This window comes from Pipistrellus kuhlii, unplaced genomic scaffold (assembly GCF_014108245.1).
Source record: "Pipistrellus kuhlii isolate mPipKuh1 unplaced genomic scaffold, mPipKuh1.p scaffold_m20_p_2, whole genome shotgun sequence".
NCBI lineage: Eukaryota > Metazoa > Chordata > Mammalia > Chiroptera > Vespertilionidae > Pipistrellus > Pipistrellus kuhlii.
Genome location: NW_023425515.1, coordinates 182,302,970 through 182,318,208, shown reverse-complemented (window position 1 = coordinate 182,318,208; position 15,239 = coordinate 182,302,970). Strand labels below are relative to the sequence as shown.

General features: G+C 59.7%; 1 protein-coding gene and 1 pseudogene across 1 annotated transcript in view; both read right to left on the bottom strand.

Annotated features, from left to right (window-relative positions):
* MYOM3 (myomesin 3) overlaps nt 1-8,890 on the bottom strand; it is a 51,469-nt gene extending 42,579 nt beyond the window's left edge. The window contains exons 1-4 of the mRNA XM_036448264.2: nt 8,707-8,890; nt 2,748-2,926; nt 2,448-2,528; nt 880-1,039 (exon numbers count right to left, since the gene is read on the bottom strand). Coding sequence (XP_036304157.1) covers nt 880-1,039; nt 2,448-2,528; nt 2,748-2,908 — 402 coding nt within the window. The 5' untranslated portion in view covers nt 2,909-2,926; nt 8,707-8,890. The remainder of the gene's footprint in view (nt 1-879; nt 1,040-2,447; nt 2,529-2,747; nt 2,927-8,706) is intronic.
* Nucleotides 8,891-10,932: 2,042 nt separating this feature from the next.
* On the bottom strand, nt 10,933-13,410 carry LOC118723150 (annotated as a pseudogene).
* Between the last annotated feature and the right edge of the window lie 1,829 nt (nt 13,411-15,239).

Sequence of the window (15,239 nt, the reverse complement as noted above, 5' to 3'; positions counted from 1 at the left end):
GTCACTTCCTCCTCTTCCCCTTCATGCTTTTAGCTTAAATGTCACTCCAGCATGAGCTGGAGCCCCTCAGCAGCATCGGAGGGGCAGTGCGGCCCGGGACCTGGGAACCAGCGGGCCCGGGTCACGGCCAAACGTGGCCGCTTCCTAGCTGTGAGCCCCTAGGCACGTCCTCAGGGTCCTCTTCTGAAAGCAACATCCCCCCACCCTCCTGTGGGCTGCAGTGAGGGTTCACCCAGTTAATATGTGAAAACCACGGGCGCTGCTCTCCTGCCCAGGGAGTGGGTACGTAGAGTGACTTCAACCCCGGACATTTGTCAGGAGTAGATTTTAGATTTCTCGAGGGCCTGCTGAGCTCTGGGCCCTGGGAAGTGACTTTAGGAGCTCAGTCTCATTAATTCACATCTCAGCGAGGGCTGGTACAACCACGGGCGTCTAGTTTGCAGGTGAGAAAGCCTCAGGAGGAATCAGCTGCTTGTCTAAGGTCACCCAGCGGGCGGGGGGCGGGCGGGGTGAGGGCACCGGGATTCAAACCCAGTCCACATCCAGGACCAGGGTTCTTCCCTGATGTCCAGCTGCTTCTTGAGAAGGGGGTAGAGAGCCCAGCCGGTGTGGCTCAGTGGTTGAGCACCAACCTATGAACCAGGAGGTCACGGTTTGATTCCCAATCAGGGCCCATGCCCGGGTTCCGGGCTCCATCTCCAGTGTGGGGCGTGCAGGAGGCAGCTGACCAGTGACTCTCTCTCACTGTTGATGTTTCTATCTCTCTCTTCCTCTCTGAAATCAATAACATATATTTTTAAAAAGAGAAAGGGGGGTAGAGTGAGGTGGGTGGCATGTGGCGGGTCTCAGGCCCCCAAGGTCCCCAGCCCGTCCCCTTACCCGCCGCCTCAGCGCCCTCCGGTCGCGGCTCTGGCGCAGCAGCCACTGGGTGCGGAGGAGGGCGATGTCGGTCCTCTCCAGGTCATTGCCGAAGCCCACGCTCTTCTGCCCTCGCTCCTCCCGCTCCACCGTGGAGGTCTGGCGCCTCAGCTGGGCCTCCCTGTGGAGACAGAGGACCTCGGGGGCTGAGGACCCAGCACTGGGGAGGGCAGTGCCGTCCCCACGCCCAGCATTGCCACCTGCAGTTTACGCTCCGTGAGGACAAGAGCAACGTTTAATCCCGTCTTGCCTTCAAAATACCGTGAATGGGCCCTGCTTACAGTAGGTGCATAATAGCTGCTCTCTATATGGTTCGCAAGGCCCTTTCACAAACCATCGTTCCTCCTGTTTGCACTGCAACTAAGTGGACAGGCATTAGTCTAGCCATTTTATTTTTATTTACTTATTTTTAATATATTTTATTGATGTCAGAGAGGAAGGGAGAGGGAGAGATAGAAACGTCAATGATGAGCCGAAACCAGTTTGGCTCAGTGGATAGAGCGTCGGCCTGCAGACTGGAAGGTCCTGGGTTCGATTCCGGTCAGAAGCATGTACCTTGGTTGCGAGCACATCCCCAGTAGGGGATGTGCAAGAGGTAGCTGATCTATGATTCTCTCTCATCGATGTTTCTAACTCTCTATCCCTCTCTCTTCCTCTCTGTAAAAAAAATCAATAAAATATATTAAAAAAATAAAAAAAATAAAAATTGTTATAAAAAAAAAAAAAGAAACATCAATGATGAGAGAGAATTATTGATTGGCTGCCTCCTGCAGGCCTCCCACTGGGGATGAAGCCTCATCGCGGCAGCTGCTGCTCTGTGCCTGGACCGGGACTCGAACTGAGACTTCCTGGCTCATAGGTCGAGGCTCAACCACCGGGACACACTGGCCGGGCTAGTCTCGCCATTCGGCAGGACAGACTCCTGCGGCTCAGAGACTTGCTTCAGGCCCAGGGACCCAGGCCTCCCAGCCCAGGGCGAGGCCTGCTGATGTTCTCATACTCACAGGCCCTTCCCGTCTTGGGACTCGTGTCTGAAACGTGGGGCTCCTTTACCTGCTCCCCCTCCCCAGCCCCTCCCGCACCACGAGCAGCCGGCTGGGGGAGGATGGACCCTCCCCCCCTCTCTCCAGGACGGCCCCTCACGACTGCTCGTGGACCGTGGGCTTTGTGGCCAGACAGCCCTGGGCTTTGACCTTGGCCTAGCCCAGTGGTCGGCCAAACTCAACAGAGCCAAATAGCAACAGGACAACGATTGAAATTTCTTTGGAGAGCCAAATGTTTTACATGTAAACTTCTTCTAACACCGCTTCTTCACAATAGACTCGCCCAGGCAGTGGTGTTTTGTGGAAGAGCCACACTCAAGGGGCCAAAGAGCAGCACGTGGCTCTCGAGCCGCAGTGTGCCGACCGCGGGTCTAGATGTGTCCCTCTGGGCAGCTTGAGGCGCAGAGTGGGCGCCCAGGAGCGAGGCAGGGCCTCGGGGCCTGGATGGGACGGCCCCTCTGAGCCTGGAAAGATGGCCGCACTTACCAAGACAGCTCGTAGGAGGTTGTGAGAGCCAGGGCGGCTGCCAGGGCGTGGTCTGCGGCGCTGAACTGGTACTCTTCCTCGCTGCCCCGAGAGAGAGAGAGGCGATGGCGGGGTGTGGCTAGGGGCCTGGCTGCGGCTCCCTGAGTTTAGGGCTGCAGCTGCCCACCTCGGCCCGGAGGCCAGCAGGCGTGGCTGGGCTCCCTCCTCAGCCTGAGGTCTCAGGGAGCAGGGCCCTGCCTCCCCCTCAGACCGGGGACCCCAGGGCAGGGCGGTGGCCAGGCGGGGTCCCCGTGCTCCCACCTGCTGCGGAAGGTCCTCCTCTGCACCGAGGAGCCCATGTGCAGGCTGTGCTGCCGCTGCTCCCGCTGCTCCTCCTCCTGGCGGCGCTCCACCCTGTGCACCTCCACGGCCTGGGGGGGCCGGGGCTCCCCCACATTTCCAGGGCTGTGGGGCAGCGTCATGGCTGCGGAAGCAACAACCTGCCAAGCCGAGGTTGCAGGGTCACTGCACCAGGCGTGGGCCCAGCCAGTCCCCACGTGGTCCCAGCGCCTCCGGGAGGGCAGTGGGGGGAGGGCTGTGGGTGGCGGGTGGGGTTCTCTCTCCAGGGGGCAGACAGGGGAATGGAGGCCTGAGAGGGAGAGGGACTCGCCCACGGTGACAGAGGCAGACTTGGTCCCCCCGCTGAGTGAGCAGAGCCCTGCTTTGGGGACCAGGCGTCCAGCCCCAACCTGGTCCTTGCCGCGCGGTGTGACCTGGGGGCAAGGCCTTGCCTTCGCCGGGCCCAGCCGCCCTGGTGATTGACAGCTGTAAAGCCCAAGGAGTGCTCTGGGACTCAGGACGGGCAGCTGTCCTTGCTCTGCTCCCCCTGCATTCGCCACGCGCAGTCCTGCCCCTGAGCCTTCACCTACGCTAGGGGTGTCGAACTCAATCAGAGAAGGGGCCAAAATCTAAAATCCAGCCTAAATCGCGGGCCGAATGGTTTACTGAACAGTCATAAACTGTCATTGTGATGGAAATGCAGCGGAGTGCAGTGATGACAGCGCGGTGCGGGCCACATTGCAAGGCCTGGCGGGACGGATTTGGCCCGCGGGCCTTGTGTTTGACACATGTGACCTACGCTATTCACACTTCAAAGCACAACCTGAGCATGCTCAGTGAGCACAAAGGCTGAGTGAGGAGACTCTAGGGTCCCCCCGCCCCAGTGATCCCAGCTTCTCATTCTGGTTTACAATGTGAGACCTTGGGCAAGACTCTATGACTTGGATCCTCGTCTAGAAAATGGGTCTGTGGACCTCTCAGGTGGTTGTGGAGGTTTGAGGAGTGCCCAGCACATAGTAGGTGCTGTCATAGTAGGTACAGCGTTTTTTCTAAGCGCTGCCGAACAACTGCAGGCCACGTAGGCTTCCCCTCCTCTACTTCCTTTTGCACTTTTTTATCTGGACGTCACAAGCTAGCTCCGACTCAGAAAACGTCTCCTCTCACCACTCATCACTTCACATCTGCGCACCTTGAGCTTCAATAAGGCTGCAAACGAATTAAAAGTCGTCACAGCACATGCTCATTGGGGCCAGGCCGTGCATTCGGAGTGTTCAGACGCGTGGCTCCCAGTCCCTATGTTCTTATATGTTACTTCACTATTTCCACTGCCCCATTCTATACAAGTCTTCACCTCACATTTTGATTGCCATAATTTGATCAAAGACCTAAATCCAAATTCCAACAATGTTACTTCCTAGTTAGGATTACACAAGATGACGTGTAAAGACTCTAGAATAACATCTAACATTAGTAGGCATCAATAATTTTGATTCATTTCATTACTCCTGGTGTCCCTCACTATAATGTACCCTCTTCAGTAAAAACCTACAATTCCCTGTAAACAGCCGGGACCGCACGGCCGCACTGCCATCGGCCACTTCCCTCGCGGGGAGGGAAGTGCTTGCCCACGGCCACTCAGTGCATGACTGGCACCTGGCCTGCCCCTCTCCAAGCTCTCGGCCTCTGCGCCACGTATCTGCTCAGGCCAGGCCTGGGCCGAGGCTGGGGCCACAGCAGGCCACGTGGCCTTTCTCCTTGTAGGGGGGTCACAACGGAGTGGGTTCCCCCTGGAATTCCCGGGGTTCAGGTCTGGGCCCAGGTGGTGCCAGTAGGGTGGGATCCAGTGGGTCTGGAAGAGGCTCAGGGGTCCGGGAGCGAACCCTGGGGAGGAGGACACGGCCCCACGGTCGCTGCTGTGGGTTCTGTGCCGAGGCCCCTCCCAGAGGCGGCTCCGGGTCCCCCCGGGGCCCCATGAGGCTGAGGCTCTGGGATGCCGGCAGAGTCCCCGGATCGGCCTTGAGAGGCTCTCCGGGTGGGTTCTGGGGGGCAGGACCTGGGAGGGTCCCTGCCCGGCTTGGACCTGATGCAGACCCTGGGCAGGAAGAAGCAAGCTGACGAGACTAACACTCCAGCCTGGAGCTACCAGCGTCCATGAGGCCCAGCTCCGGGGGTCCCTGGAGGGGCGTGTGTGTGTGTGTGTGTGTGTGTGTGTGTGTGTTCTGACCTGGTGTGAACAGGGCACCTGAGAGACATGTCTCTAAGTTCATGGCATGGCAGGAGGGCCTGCTGGCCTCCCGGGACCCTGGGCCTGAGGCCTGTGTGTGGGGTGTCAGGGCTCAGGCCGCCAAATGCCACCCGGTGGGCACTTACTGCCGCCTCCCCGTTCCTGCCGGTGTGCTCCTTCGTGTGTCCACAGGGCACCCCCCGGGAGAGCCGGGGCCACCGAGGGGTGCTGGCCGGGGCCACGGCTGCCCCGAAGCTTCCTTGGCCTCGTGGCGTCCCATCTGGTCGTCCCCAGGAAGAGGGTCTGCCTCCCCCGAGAACGGCTGCCTCTGCTCCTCCCCCTCAGCCCGGAGGAGAGCGGTGGGTGCCACCCCGGGGCGGGGGCGGGGCGGGGGCGGGGGGGGGGGGGGGGCGGCTTTCCGGACACCGTGGCCCTGGCCCCACCCTGAGGTTCACGTTCCCGGCGTCAGTGCTGGCTCCCTTCCCCTCGCTCCGTCCGTTAGCACAGTGCGTGGGCTGGCCCCCCTCCCTGGCCTCCGGGGCCTCCCCGAAACCGGACGCCCGCTTTAGCGGATGAGCCATCGCTTCTTTTTAAAGCGCTGCCTGAGCTCGGGATTAAGCACCAGGGGCACAGCCTCTGGCCTCGCCCCAAGGCTGTGTGTGCCTGGTGGGCAGGGTCCGCCCGTGCCCTCTCCGGGGGGCGGGGGGGGCGCAAAGCTGGGGCAGGAGGTCCTGCCACATGGCACTTGCCTCCCAAGCCTCAGCCCTCGGAGAGGCAAGGCGAGGGGAAGAGAGGTGCTGGGGGTGTGTGTGTGGGGTGTGTGTGTGTGTGTGTGTGTGTGTGTGTGGGGTGTGTGGGTGTGTGGGGTGTGTGTGTGTGTGTATGTGGGGTGTGTGTGGGTGTGTGTGGGGTGTGTGTGGGTGTGTGGGTGTGTGGGGTTTGTATGTGGGGTGTGTATGTGGGGTGTGTGGGGTATGTGTGGGTGTGTATGTGGGGTGTGTATGTGGGGTGTGTATGTGGGGTGTGTGGGGTATGTGTGGGTGTGTGTGGGTGTGTGTGGGGGTGTGGTGTGTGTGTGGTGTGTGTGTGTGTGTGTGTGGTGTGTGTGTGTGTGTATGTGGGGTGTGTGTGGGTGTGTATGTGGGGTGTGTGTGGGTGTGTGGGGTTTGTATGTGGGGTGTGTATGTGGGGTGTGTGTGTGTGTGTGGTGTGTGTGTGGGTGTGTGTGTATGTGGGGTGTGTGTGTGTGTGTGTGTGTGTGGTGTGTGTGTGGGTGTGTGTGTATGTGGGGTGTGTGTGTGGTGTGTGTGTGTGTGTGTGTGTGTGTGTGGTGTGTGTGGGTGTGTGGGGTGTGTGTGTGTGTGTATGTGGGGTGTGTGTGGGTGTGTGGGGTTTGTATGTGGGGTGTGTATGTGGGGTGTGTGTGTGGGGTGTGTGTGTGTGTGTGTGTGTGGGTGCAGCTTGTGCTGGGCCCTGTGGGCGGAGCAGAGACAGCCGTCAGTCTTTCCGCCCTGGTTCCACCAGCTTCTCAGAGGCAGGCGTTCTGACCTTGCTGCTGAGGAACTGAGACCATGTCTGTCCCGTCTGCCTCAGTTTCCTGCCAGGGAGCCAGGCTGGGTGAGCGCCCTCCGGCCTGTGATTTGGGCCCAGCGGGCGGCTCCCTTCCTGTCGCCGGGCTGTCCTGCAGGCGGGCATGGCTCAGGTCTGCTGGGCCTGCAGCCCACACTGCCCGGCCATGCAGGCCCCCCGGCCCCCAGGCCCCCCGGCCCCCCAGGCCCCGCCGGCCCCCCGGCTCCCCAGGCCCCCCAGGCCCCCCAGCCCCCCGACCCCCAGGCCCCCCGGCCCACCAGGCCCCCCGGCTCCCCAGGCCCCCCAGGCCCCCCGGCCCCCCAGGCCCCTCAGGCCCCCCAGGCCCCCCAGCCCCCCCGACCCCCAGGCCCCCCAGGCCCCCCGGCCCCCCGCCCCCCAGGCCCCTCAGGCCCCCCGGCTCCCCAGGCCCCTCAGGCCCCCCAGGCCCCCCGGCCCCCCAGGCCCCTCAGGCCCCCCAGGCCCCCCGGCCCCCCGACCCCCAGGCCCCCCAGGCCCCCGGCCCCCCAGGCCCCCGGGCCCCCCAGGCCCCCGGCCCCCCAGGGGCTTTTGTTTCTCAGCTGTCGCATCTCAGAGGGCTCTGCTCAGAAGACCCGGCCACACAACGGGGAGGGGTTCGGGGGGTGGAGAGAGACCCTCCCACTTTCACTGGGTGCTGCCCAAGCCCATGGCTGCCTCCTCTTACCAGCTCTCCGGTGCAGCTCCTTCTCCAGCACACACACCCCCCCCACACACACACCACCATCCCCACCCCCCCACACACACACATCACACACACACCCCACACACACCCCCACCACCACACACACACCACACACACACCACACACACCACACACACACCACACACACACCCCACACACACCACCATCCCCCCCCCACACACACACACCACACACACACCACACACACACACCCCCACACACCCCACACACACCACCATCCCCCCCCACACACATCACACACACACCCCACAAACACCACCACCCCCCCCACACACACACCACACACACACCACACCCCCCCCACACACACACCCCACACACACCACCATCCCCCCCCCACACACATCACACACCCCCCCCCCACACACCACCATCCCCCCCCACACACATCACACACACACCCCACACACACCACCCCCCCCCACACACACACACCACCATCCCCCTCCACACATCACACACACACACACACATCCCACACCTCCCACACCTCCCACACACACACCCCACACACACCACCATCCCCACTCCCATACACATACATCCCCACACACACCACACACACACCCCACACACACCACCATCCCCCCCCCCCACACACATCACACACACACCCCACACACACCACCATCCCCCCACACACACACATCACACACACACCCCACACACACCACCATCCCCCCCCACACACACATCACACACACACCCCACACACACCACCATCCCCCCCCACACACACACCACACACACACCACACACCCCCCCCACACACACCCCACACACACCACCATCCCCCCACACACACACATCACACACACACCCCACACACACCACCATCCCCACCCCCATACACATACATCCCCACACACACACACCACCATCCCCACCCCCACACACACACATCACACACACACCCCACACACACCACCATCCCCCCCCACACACACATCACACACACACCCCACACACACCACCATCCCCCCCCCCCACACACACCACACACACACCACACACCCCCCCCACACACACCCCACACACACCACACACCCCCCCCACACACACCCCACACACACCACCATCCCCCCCCACACACACATCACACACACACCCCACACACACCACCATCCCCCCCCCCACACACACCACACACACACCACACACCCCCCCCACACACACCCCACACACACCACCATCCCCCCACACACACACATCACACACACACCCCACACACACCACCATCCCCACCCCCATACACATACATCCCCACACACACACACCACCATCCCCACCCCCACACACACATCACACACACATCACACACACACCCCACACACCCCACCATCCCCCCCCACTTCCCAGTGAGAAGTGAGGGTCCCTCCCGCCCTGTCCCGCCCGGAGGTGCTCACAGCAGCAGCCGGTCCACTTGGTGAGTCACTTGGGCGCCTCTGGGAGGAGATCCAGGGACGAGGGTGCCTGGTGTCTTCTTGCCCTGGGCTCACGGGGACGGGAGGAGAGTGTGATCCCGGCGCCTGCTCGGCCTTAAATATAGCAGCTGAGGCAGTGATGACAATGGATGGGGACGGTGAAGGGCGAGGGGGGGCTGCTCCCTCCGGCCAGCACAGCGCAGGCGGCAGCAACAGGTGGAGCCGTCCCCACCCACCCGGCCCCCTGGCGGCTCCTCGCTCGCTCGCTCGCTCGGCAGGGTCCCCAGCTCGGCTGGTTGTATGAAAGACGATCAGGGGAGCCTCTCCGCTGCCGGAGCTCTGATCTGTTCCCCCACTGACCGAGCCTTGGGGAAGACACCAGCTCCTCTGATCTGACTCCCCTTCTGAAAAGTGGGGACAGTCAGACGGGGCACCCAGACTTCATGAAGACAGAGGAAGGCATGTACTGAGACATCTTCACTGGCCAAAATGGAAGTATGTGGCTTTAAAAATTATATATTGATTTCAGAGAGGAAGGGAAAGGGAAAGAGACAGAAACATCAATGATGAGAGAGAATCATTGATCTGTTTCCTCCTGCACGCCCCCATTGGGGAGCAAGCCCACAACCCAGGCATGGGCCCTGACTAGGAGTTGAACCATGACCTCCTAGTGGTGCATAGGTCGACGCTCAACCACTGAGCCGCACCAGCCGGGTATGTGGCTTCTTGTCTCTCCACCACCCCCAGCAGCTACTCGCCCAGCTCCTGTGCGGTCACGGTCACGTGAGTATGGGGATGCGGCGCAGGCAGAGGGAGTGGGAGGCATCCCTTCCTCACTGTCCGAATGCCTCAGGCTCCCCGAATGGCCGCTGAGGACCCTTCTTCCCAGCCTCCCTACACCCCCTCCCTCAATCCCTTTCCCTCACAGTGGTCATGGCTGCCCTTTGCCAGGCCTGGCGGGCACTGAGAAGGCAGACGTGAGTAAGGTAAGACCATGATGTGGAGGCATCTAGACGGGCAGACAGGCAGCTACCCCGGAGCCAGGTCTCAGGGGATGACCAGGTCTGGGGAAGGCTATCCTGGCCCTGTCCTGGGTTTCAGGGGCCCAGCAACACCGTGCCTATCACCCCTGCCACCCTTCTTAGTGCCTTAGGGCCTCTCATTAGAGAGGGAGAGAGAGAGAGAGAGAGAGGGAGAGAGAGAGAGAGAGAGAGAGAGAGAGAGAGAGAGAGAGAGAGAGAGAGAGAGAACACAAGTAATTTCTCAGCCAAAATCCAAAATCTCAGTCTCCTGCTCCACCGCCCTTTTTAACTTTTTATACTATGTACTAGAGGCCTGGTGTGTGTGTGTGTGTGTGTGTGTGTGTGTGTGTGTGTTCCTCAGCCTAGCCTGCACCCTCTCCAATCTGGGAACTCTTGAGCCAGTTGGACATCCCTCTCACAATCCAGGACTACTGGCTCCCAACCACTCACCTGCCTTCCTGATTGCCCCTAAATGCTTCTGCCTGTCAGCCTGATCATGCCCTAACCCACATGTGTCAAACACAAGGCCCGCGGGCCAAATCCGTCCCGCCAGGCCTTGCAATGTGGCCCGCACCGCGCTGTCATCACTGCACTCTGCTGCGTTTCCATCACAATGACAGTTTATGACTGTTCAGTAAACCATTCGGCCCACAATTTAGGCTGGATTTTAGATTTTGGCCCCTTCTCTGATTGAGTTCGACACCCCTACGCCTAACCACTTCCCTGCCAGCTTGATTGAAGCCTAACTGCTCCTCTGCTGGCCTCATTACCCCTAACTGCCCTCTCCTGCAGGCCTGGTTGCTCCCAGCTGTCCTCCCCTGCAGGCCTGGTCTCCCTGTCCCCCTCCCCCAACTGCCCTCCTCTGCCAGCCATCTTGTGGTGGCCATCTTATGTCCACATGGAGGCAGCCATCTTTGACCACATGGGGTGGCCATCTTGTGTGATAGTGTGATGGTCAATTTGCATATTACTCTTTTATTAGATAGAATTGTATTTGTATTTGCTGCCAGTGTATATAAAATAATCATTGTTGTGAAATAGAAATTCATGAAAATTTCTGTTAGGTAGATGTTAAGCCGAGGTTTGGTGTAGCATGGCACCTGTTGTACAGGCTTCAGATTTAGCTCTCTTTGAAGGTTCACTGATTCGAGAAGAGTGGTTTAGAACACCTTCAAAGTTCATTTTGCTACAGAAAGGAGCTCGCTTTCTGGGGTCTGCAGGGACTGGCACTTGAAGACACTCCCGTCAGCAGGGGTCAGGTTGAGCATTCTGCAGACAGAACTGTTTCAGATCTGCAGCTGCTGGCAAACCTTCCCTCGGGGACCCCGGCTCCGGCCGGAGCTGGGGACTCACTTTCTTTACAGCAGCGACACTGGAGGAAGCAGACCTGGTGAACAGGAGTTGGGGCAGGTTGGTCGGTCGTGTGTCGCCAGTTGTGGGTCCAAGGGGCCAGACAGCGGGGCAGCGACTCCAGCTGAAAACCCCTTTCTTAGATTTCCCTCCCACATGACGCAGTGTTAAGAGCATCTTTTGGGGGGGGGGGGGCACTGGGCAGCTCTCTCCCGTCTTGTATTGAGCCAATCGAAGGCTTCCCAAGATCCACATGTAGACATTGGCTGTGAGGGTGGGTGTGAAGGTGTACACACAGGAAAGAGGAGCTTGGGATTTGTCCTGCAGCCCTGACCCCCCGAGGCAGCCTGGGGGGGCGGGCCACCACTTGCTAGCTGTGTGGCCGTGGGACGTTGCTAGCCATCTCTGTACAGCGGGGTCCACGAATCCTGTCTTGCTATCTGATCGCAGAGATTCATCTAGGAAGCTGAAGCCTGAAGCACAGGTCTGGCGCCCAGGAGACTAGTGTCTGCAGAATGAGAGCCCCCTGACACCTGCATGACTCCAGGGCCACTGAGAGCCTTCTCCTCCCCACCCGTCCGCTGACCCAACCCCAGGGATGCCCCCTCCTCACAGGAGGCCCTGGTGTGCCTGATGGTGAATGCAGCCAACCCTCACGTAGTGAGGCTAAGTGGAGGTTAGATGTGGAGCATGCAAATCCCAGTTCTGGTACCTGTACTCACTCACAGACCTGGGCATTATTTTTTGTTTTGTTTTTGTTTTTATTGACTTCAGAAAGGGAGAGGGAGAGAGAGATAGAAACATCAATGATGAGAGAGAATCCTCCATCAGCTGCCTCCTGCTTGCCCCCTACTGGGGGATCAAGCCTGAAACATGGGCATGTGCCCTGACCAGGAATCAAACGGTGACCTCCTGGTTCATAGGTAGACACTAACCCACAAGCCACACTGGCCGGGCAAGGGCTTTGTTCTTTCCTTGGTAAATTGGAGGTAAGATCTAAGGCAGCAGGGAACTTGCCTGCCTGTCTTATTCGCTATATCCCTAACCCAAGAGCTCTGGCTGGCATATAGCTGGGCCCTCGGTGTCTGCTTGTTTAAAGATGAATGGATGAATGAATGAATGAACAAACTCTTGTCTTGCAGAATGAGTGTGAGGTTACAGTGTGTAAAATGTCTGCTATAGTCTGTGACCCATGGTTAGGTGAGGGTTAGGGTTAGGGTATATTCTTCAAAGCACTGCCTTCCTTCTCCCCCTCCCTTCTCTTCTTCTCCTTCATATTGCTTATGCACATGTAGGGCAGTCCTCTGACCGCCACTTCACCTGCCAACCACGCCTCACCGCCTCACCATTTCCCCAGACAGCTGATGGCTCTCCTGTGGCCACGCGGAGAGCTGTCTGGCCCAGAGCTTCTCCCCACGGCCTCCCTTATCCTGCACTCCCTCTGTCCCTCCTGCACTTCAGGTTATTCCCGGTCACTGTTCTCCTCACACTTACAGGCCGAATGGATCTTCCTCGTGCCCCTCCGTCTGCAGGGTGGGCGGGGAACGTGGGCCCCAGCCGCCCGGGGGAAGGAGCAGGGGGCTGGTCTCAGAGCTGTGTCCCGTGTCCTGCCAGACGGGTGCCAGCAGGCGAGGCCGGGCTGTTGTTTTTGTCTGTCCCGCTTTCTGGAAGGCAGGGCAGGGACTGCCACAGGGACAAGCCTCGGTGTTGACATCTGGCCACAGCTTCCTGGTCTGGGCTGACACTCAGACGGGGAGGGGCCAGAGGGGCCTGGTGTCTGGGGACCAGGGAGGAGCTCCAGCCCCATTGGCCCCCCTTCTGCGGCTGAAAACTCAGGCAACCAACCCCTCTATGACCCTGGGGTCCACAGCTTGGGAGGCAGGGAGGGAGAAGGGTCTGCAGGCAGCACAGACTGAAATACCACCCAAGTAGTCCTACCCCCATCCAGGGGGTACAATGGGGGTGACTCCAGGGAGGTGACTCGAGGCCATGGACAGGGAAACTGTTGTTATAAGGGTACTATGCCCTCATAGTCTGAGGTGAATCGCTAAGAATGCTTGTTAAAAATCTGGATTCCCCAGGAGCCATGGATTTGGCAGGAAAGTGTGTGTGTGTGTGGGGGGGGGGGGGGGAGGCAAGAGGTGGCAGTGGAGGGGAGACCAGGGAAGCTGTATTTTAATTAAGCTCCCAGGGGATTCTCAAGATGAGGTAAGTTTAGGAAACAACCTGGGCAAGTCACTTCCCTGAGCAACGTTTCCTCCTTTGCAAATATCAGTAATACACAATGAGTCATTACCTGCTGAAGCCTCCTCATCTCCGACCGCCACTGTTCCTCTCCTCCTGCTGGGCTCTGCCAGGCCTGGAGGCAGCTCAGAGAGTTCAGGGCCTGGGTCACTCAGGAATGCCCAGGTCCCAGCCCCACACAGGGGGGAGGGGGGGGGGCGGCGGCGGCTGAGACACTGCCCTCTAGTGGTTTCGGCTGTAACTGCAGGCCTGGGCTGCCTGCCTAGGAGACCAGAGACCTGTGGGTCGCAGCCTGCAGCCTATCCAGGGCCGGGTCCAGCCTGAAGAGGGTCACAGGTCCCGGTCATTCACCTCCCTCCCTCCGCAGGCACTCAGACTCCACCCTCAGGAGTCACGGAGTCCTTGTGGCATCTGTCCCTGGGAGGAGCGCACAGAGCTTTGTGGCCCTGTGGAGTGGAAGAGAGGTTTATGGCTTTTAATGAAAAAACACCTCTCTGCTGCCCCCTCCCACCTACCTGGTGAGAGCCGTGCAGCTGTGAAGCTGTTGTTCATTACTTAACAAGGTGCGGACAGACAGCCTTGGGCCAAGGTCACCCCCAGCGACAGGAAGCAGCTTGTTTGCAGAGCGGGCAGAGGGGGAGCATTCATTAATGTCCACTTAGTGGCTGCCGAGAGGAGAGTGGGCCCGGGGTGCTGCGGAGGGCGGCCCCCACGTCTCTTGGGGAGATATTGGGCCTGAACCGGCAACCCTGAAGTGTTAAATATTAATTACAAACAGATAAGGACACCACCACCTGGTGCTGGTCGCAGGAGGGGAGGGGGCGTGCCTGGGGCAGGGGGAGGAGGACGCTGCACACGCTCCAGAAGGTCACACCGAGGCGGCAGGAGGCCGGTCCTGCTTCTCAGGAACGTTCAGGCCCGGCTTTGGGACAGGAAGGTGACGGGGACCCCACGGGGCCCTCCCCTCCTTGTGGCTCATCCGCCAAGAATCCAAACGGGCGTGCAAAGTCCTTTCTCTCGGTGAGAACAGGAAGCACCAGGTTTGAGCTCCGACCGCGTCATGGGCTCCATGGGGCCCCTGGGAGAGTCCATTCTCCACTCGGGGCCTCAGTTTTGTTTTTAAAAAAATATATTTTATTGATTTTCCACAGAGAGGAAGGGAGAGGGGTAGAGAGCTAGAAACGTCGATGAGAGAGAAACATCGACCAGCTGCCTCCTGTACAACCCCTACCGGGGATGTGCCTGCAACCAATGTATGTGCCTTGACCGGAATCGAACCTGGGACCTTTCAGTCCGAGGACCGATGCTCAACCCACAGAGCCGAACCGGTTTCAGCGGCCTCAGTTTTCTCATCGGAGTTGCAAATGGCACAAAGGGTGTGCTGGCACCCCGAAAGCACAGAGCAAGGCCCTTTCCCCACATGAGCAGCTGCGGGAGGCGGGAGGGCGAGGCAGGCCTGGGGGCTCCACACAAAGGGGCCCCCTGAGCATGCCGACACCCCCAAAACAGCTGCCACTTACTACCTGGGGAAGAAGGTTCCATTGTCCCTGGACCCTGCTTCCCGAGGCCCCGCGATCCCTCCCATCCCTGGCTCCTCCGCCAGACAGACCAGCTCCTCTGGCCGGGCCTGGAGCGGTCCTGGAGGAAGCGGGATACATTGAGGAAAATGCCTGATCTGTAGCCAACATGACAGGGGCCGTGGGTCCTGTGCTGTCTGATAAAAAAAAAAAAAAAAAAAAAAAAAATCACAGCAGGAAGTGGCTACCATTTATTGGGCCCTGCCCCTGAGCCAGACACTTGGACACACTTTACAGACGGTATTTAACTTCACCCTCACCACCACCCGCGAGGTAGGCGTTCCCATTCCCATGTACCAAGGAGGAAACGGGGGTTTTGAGC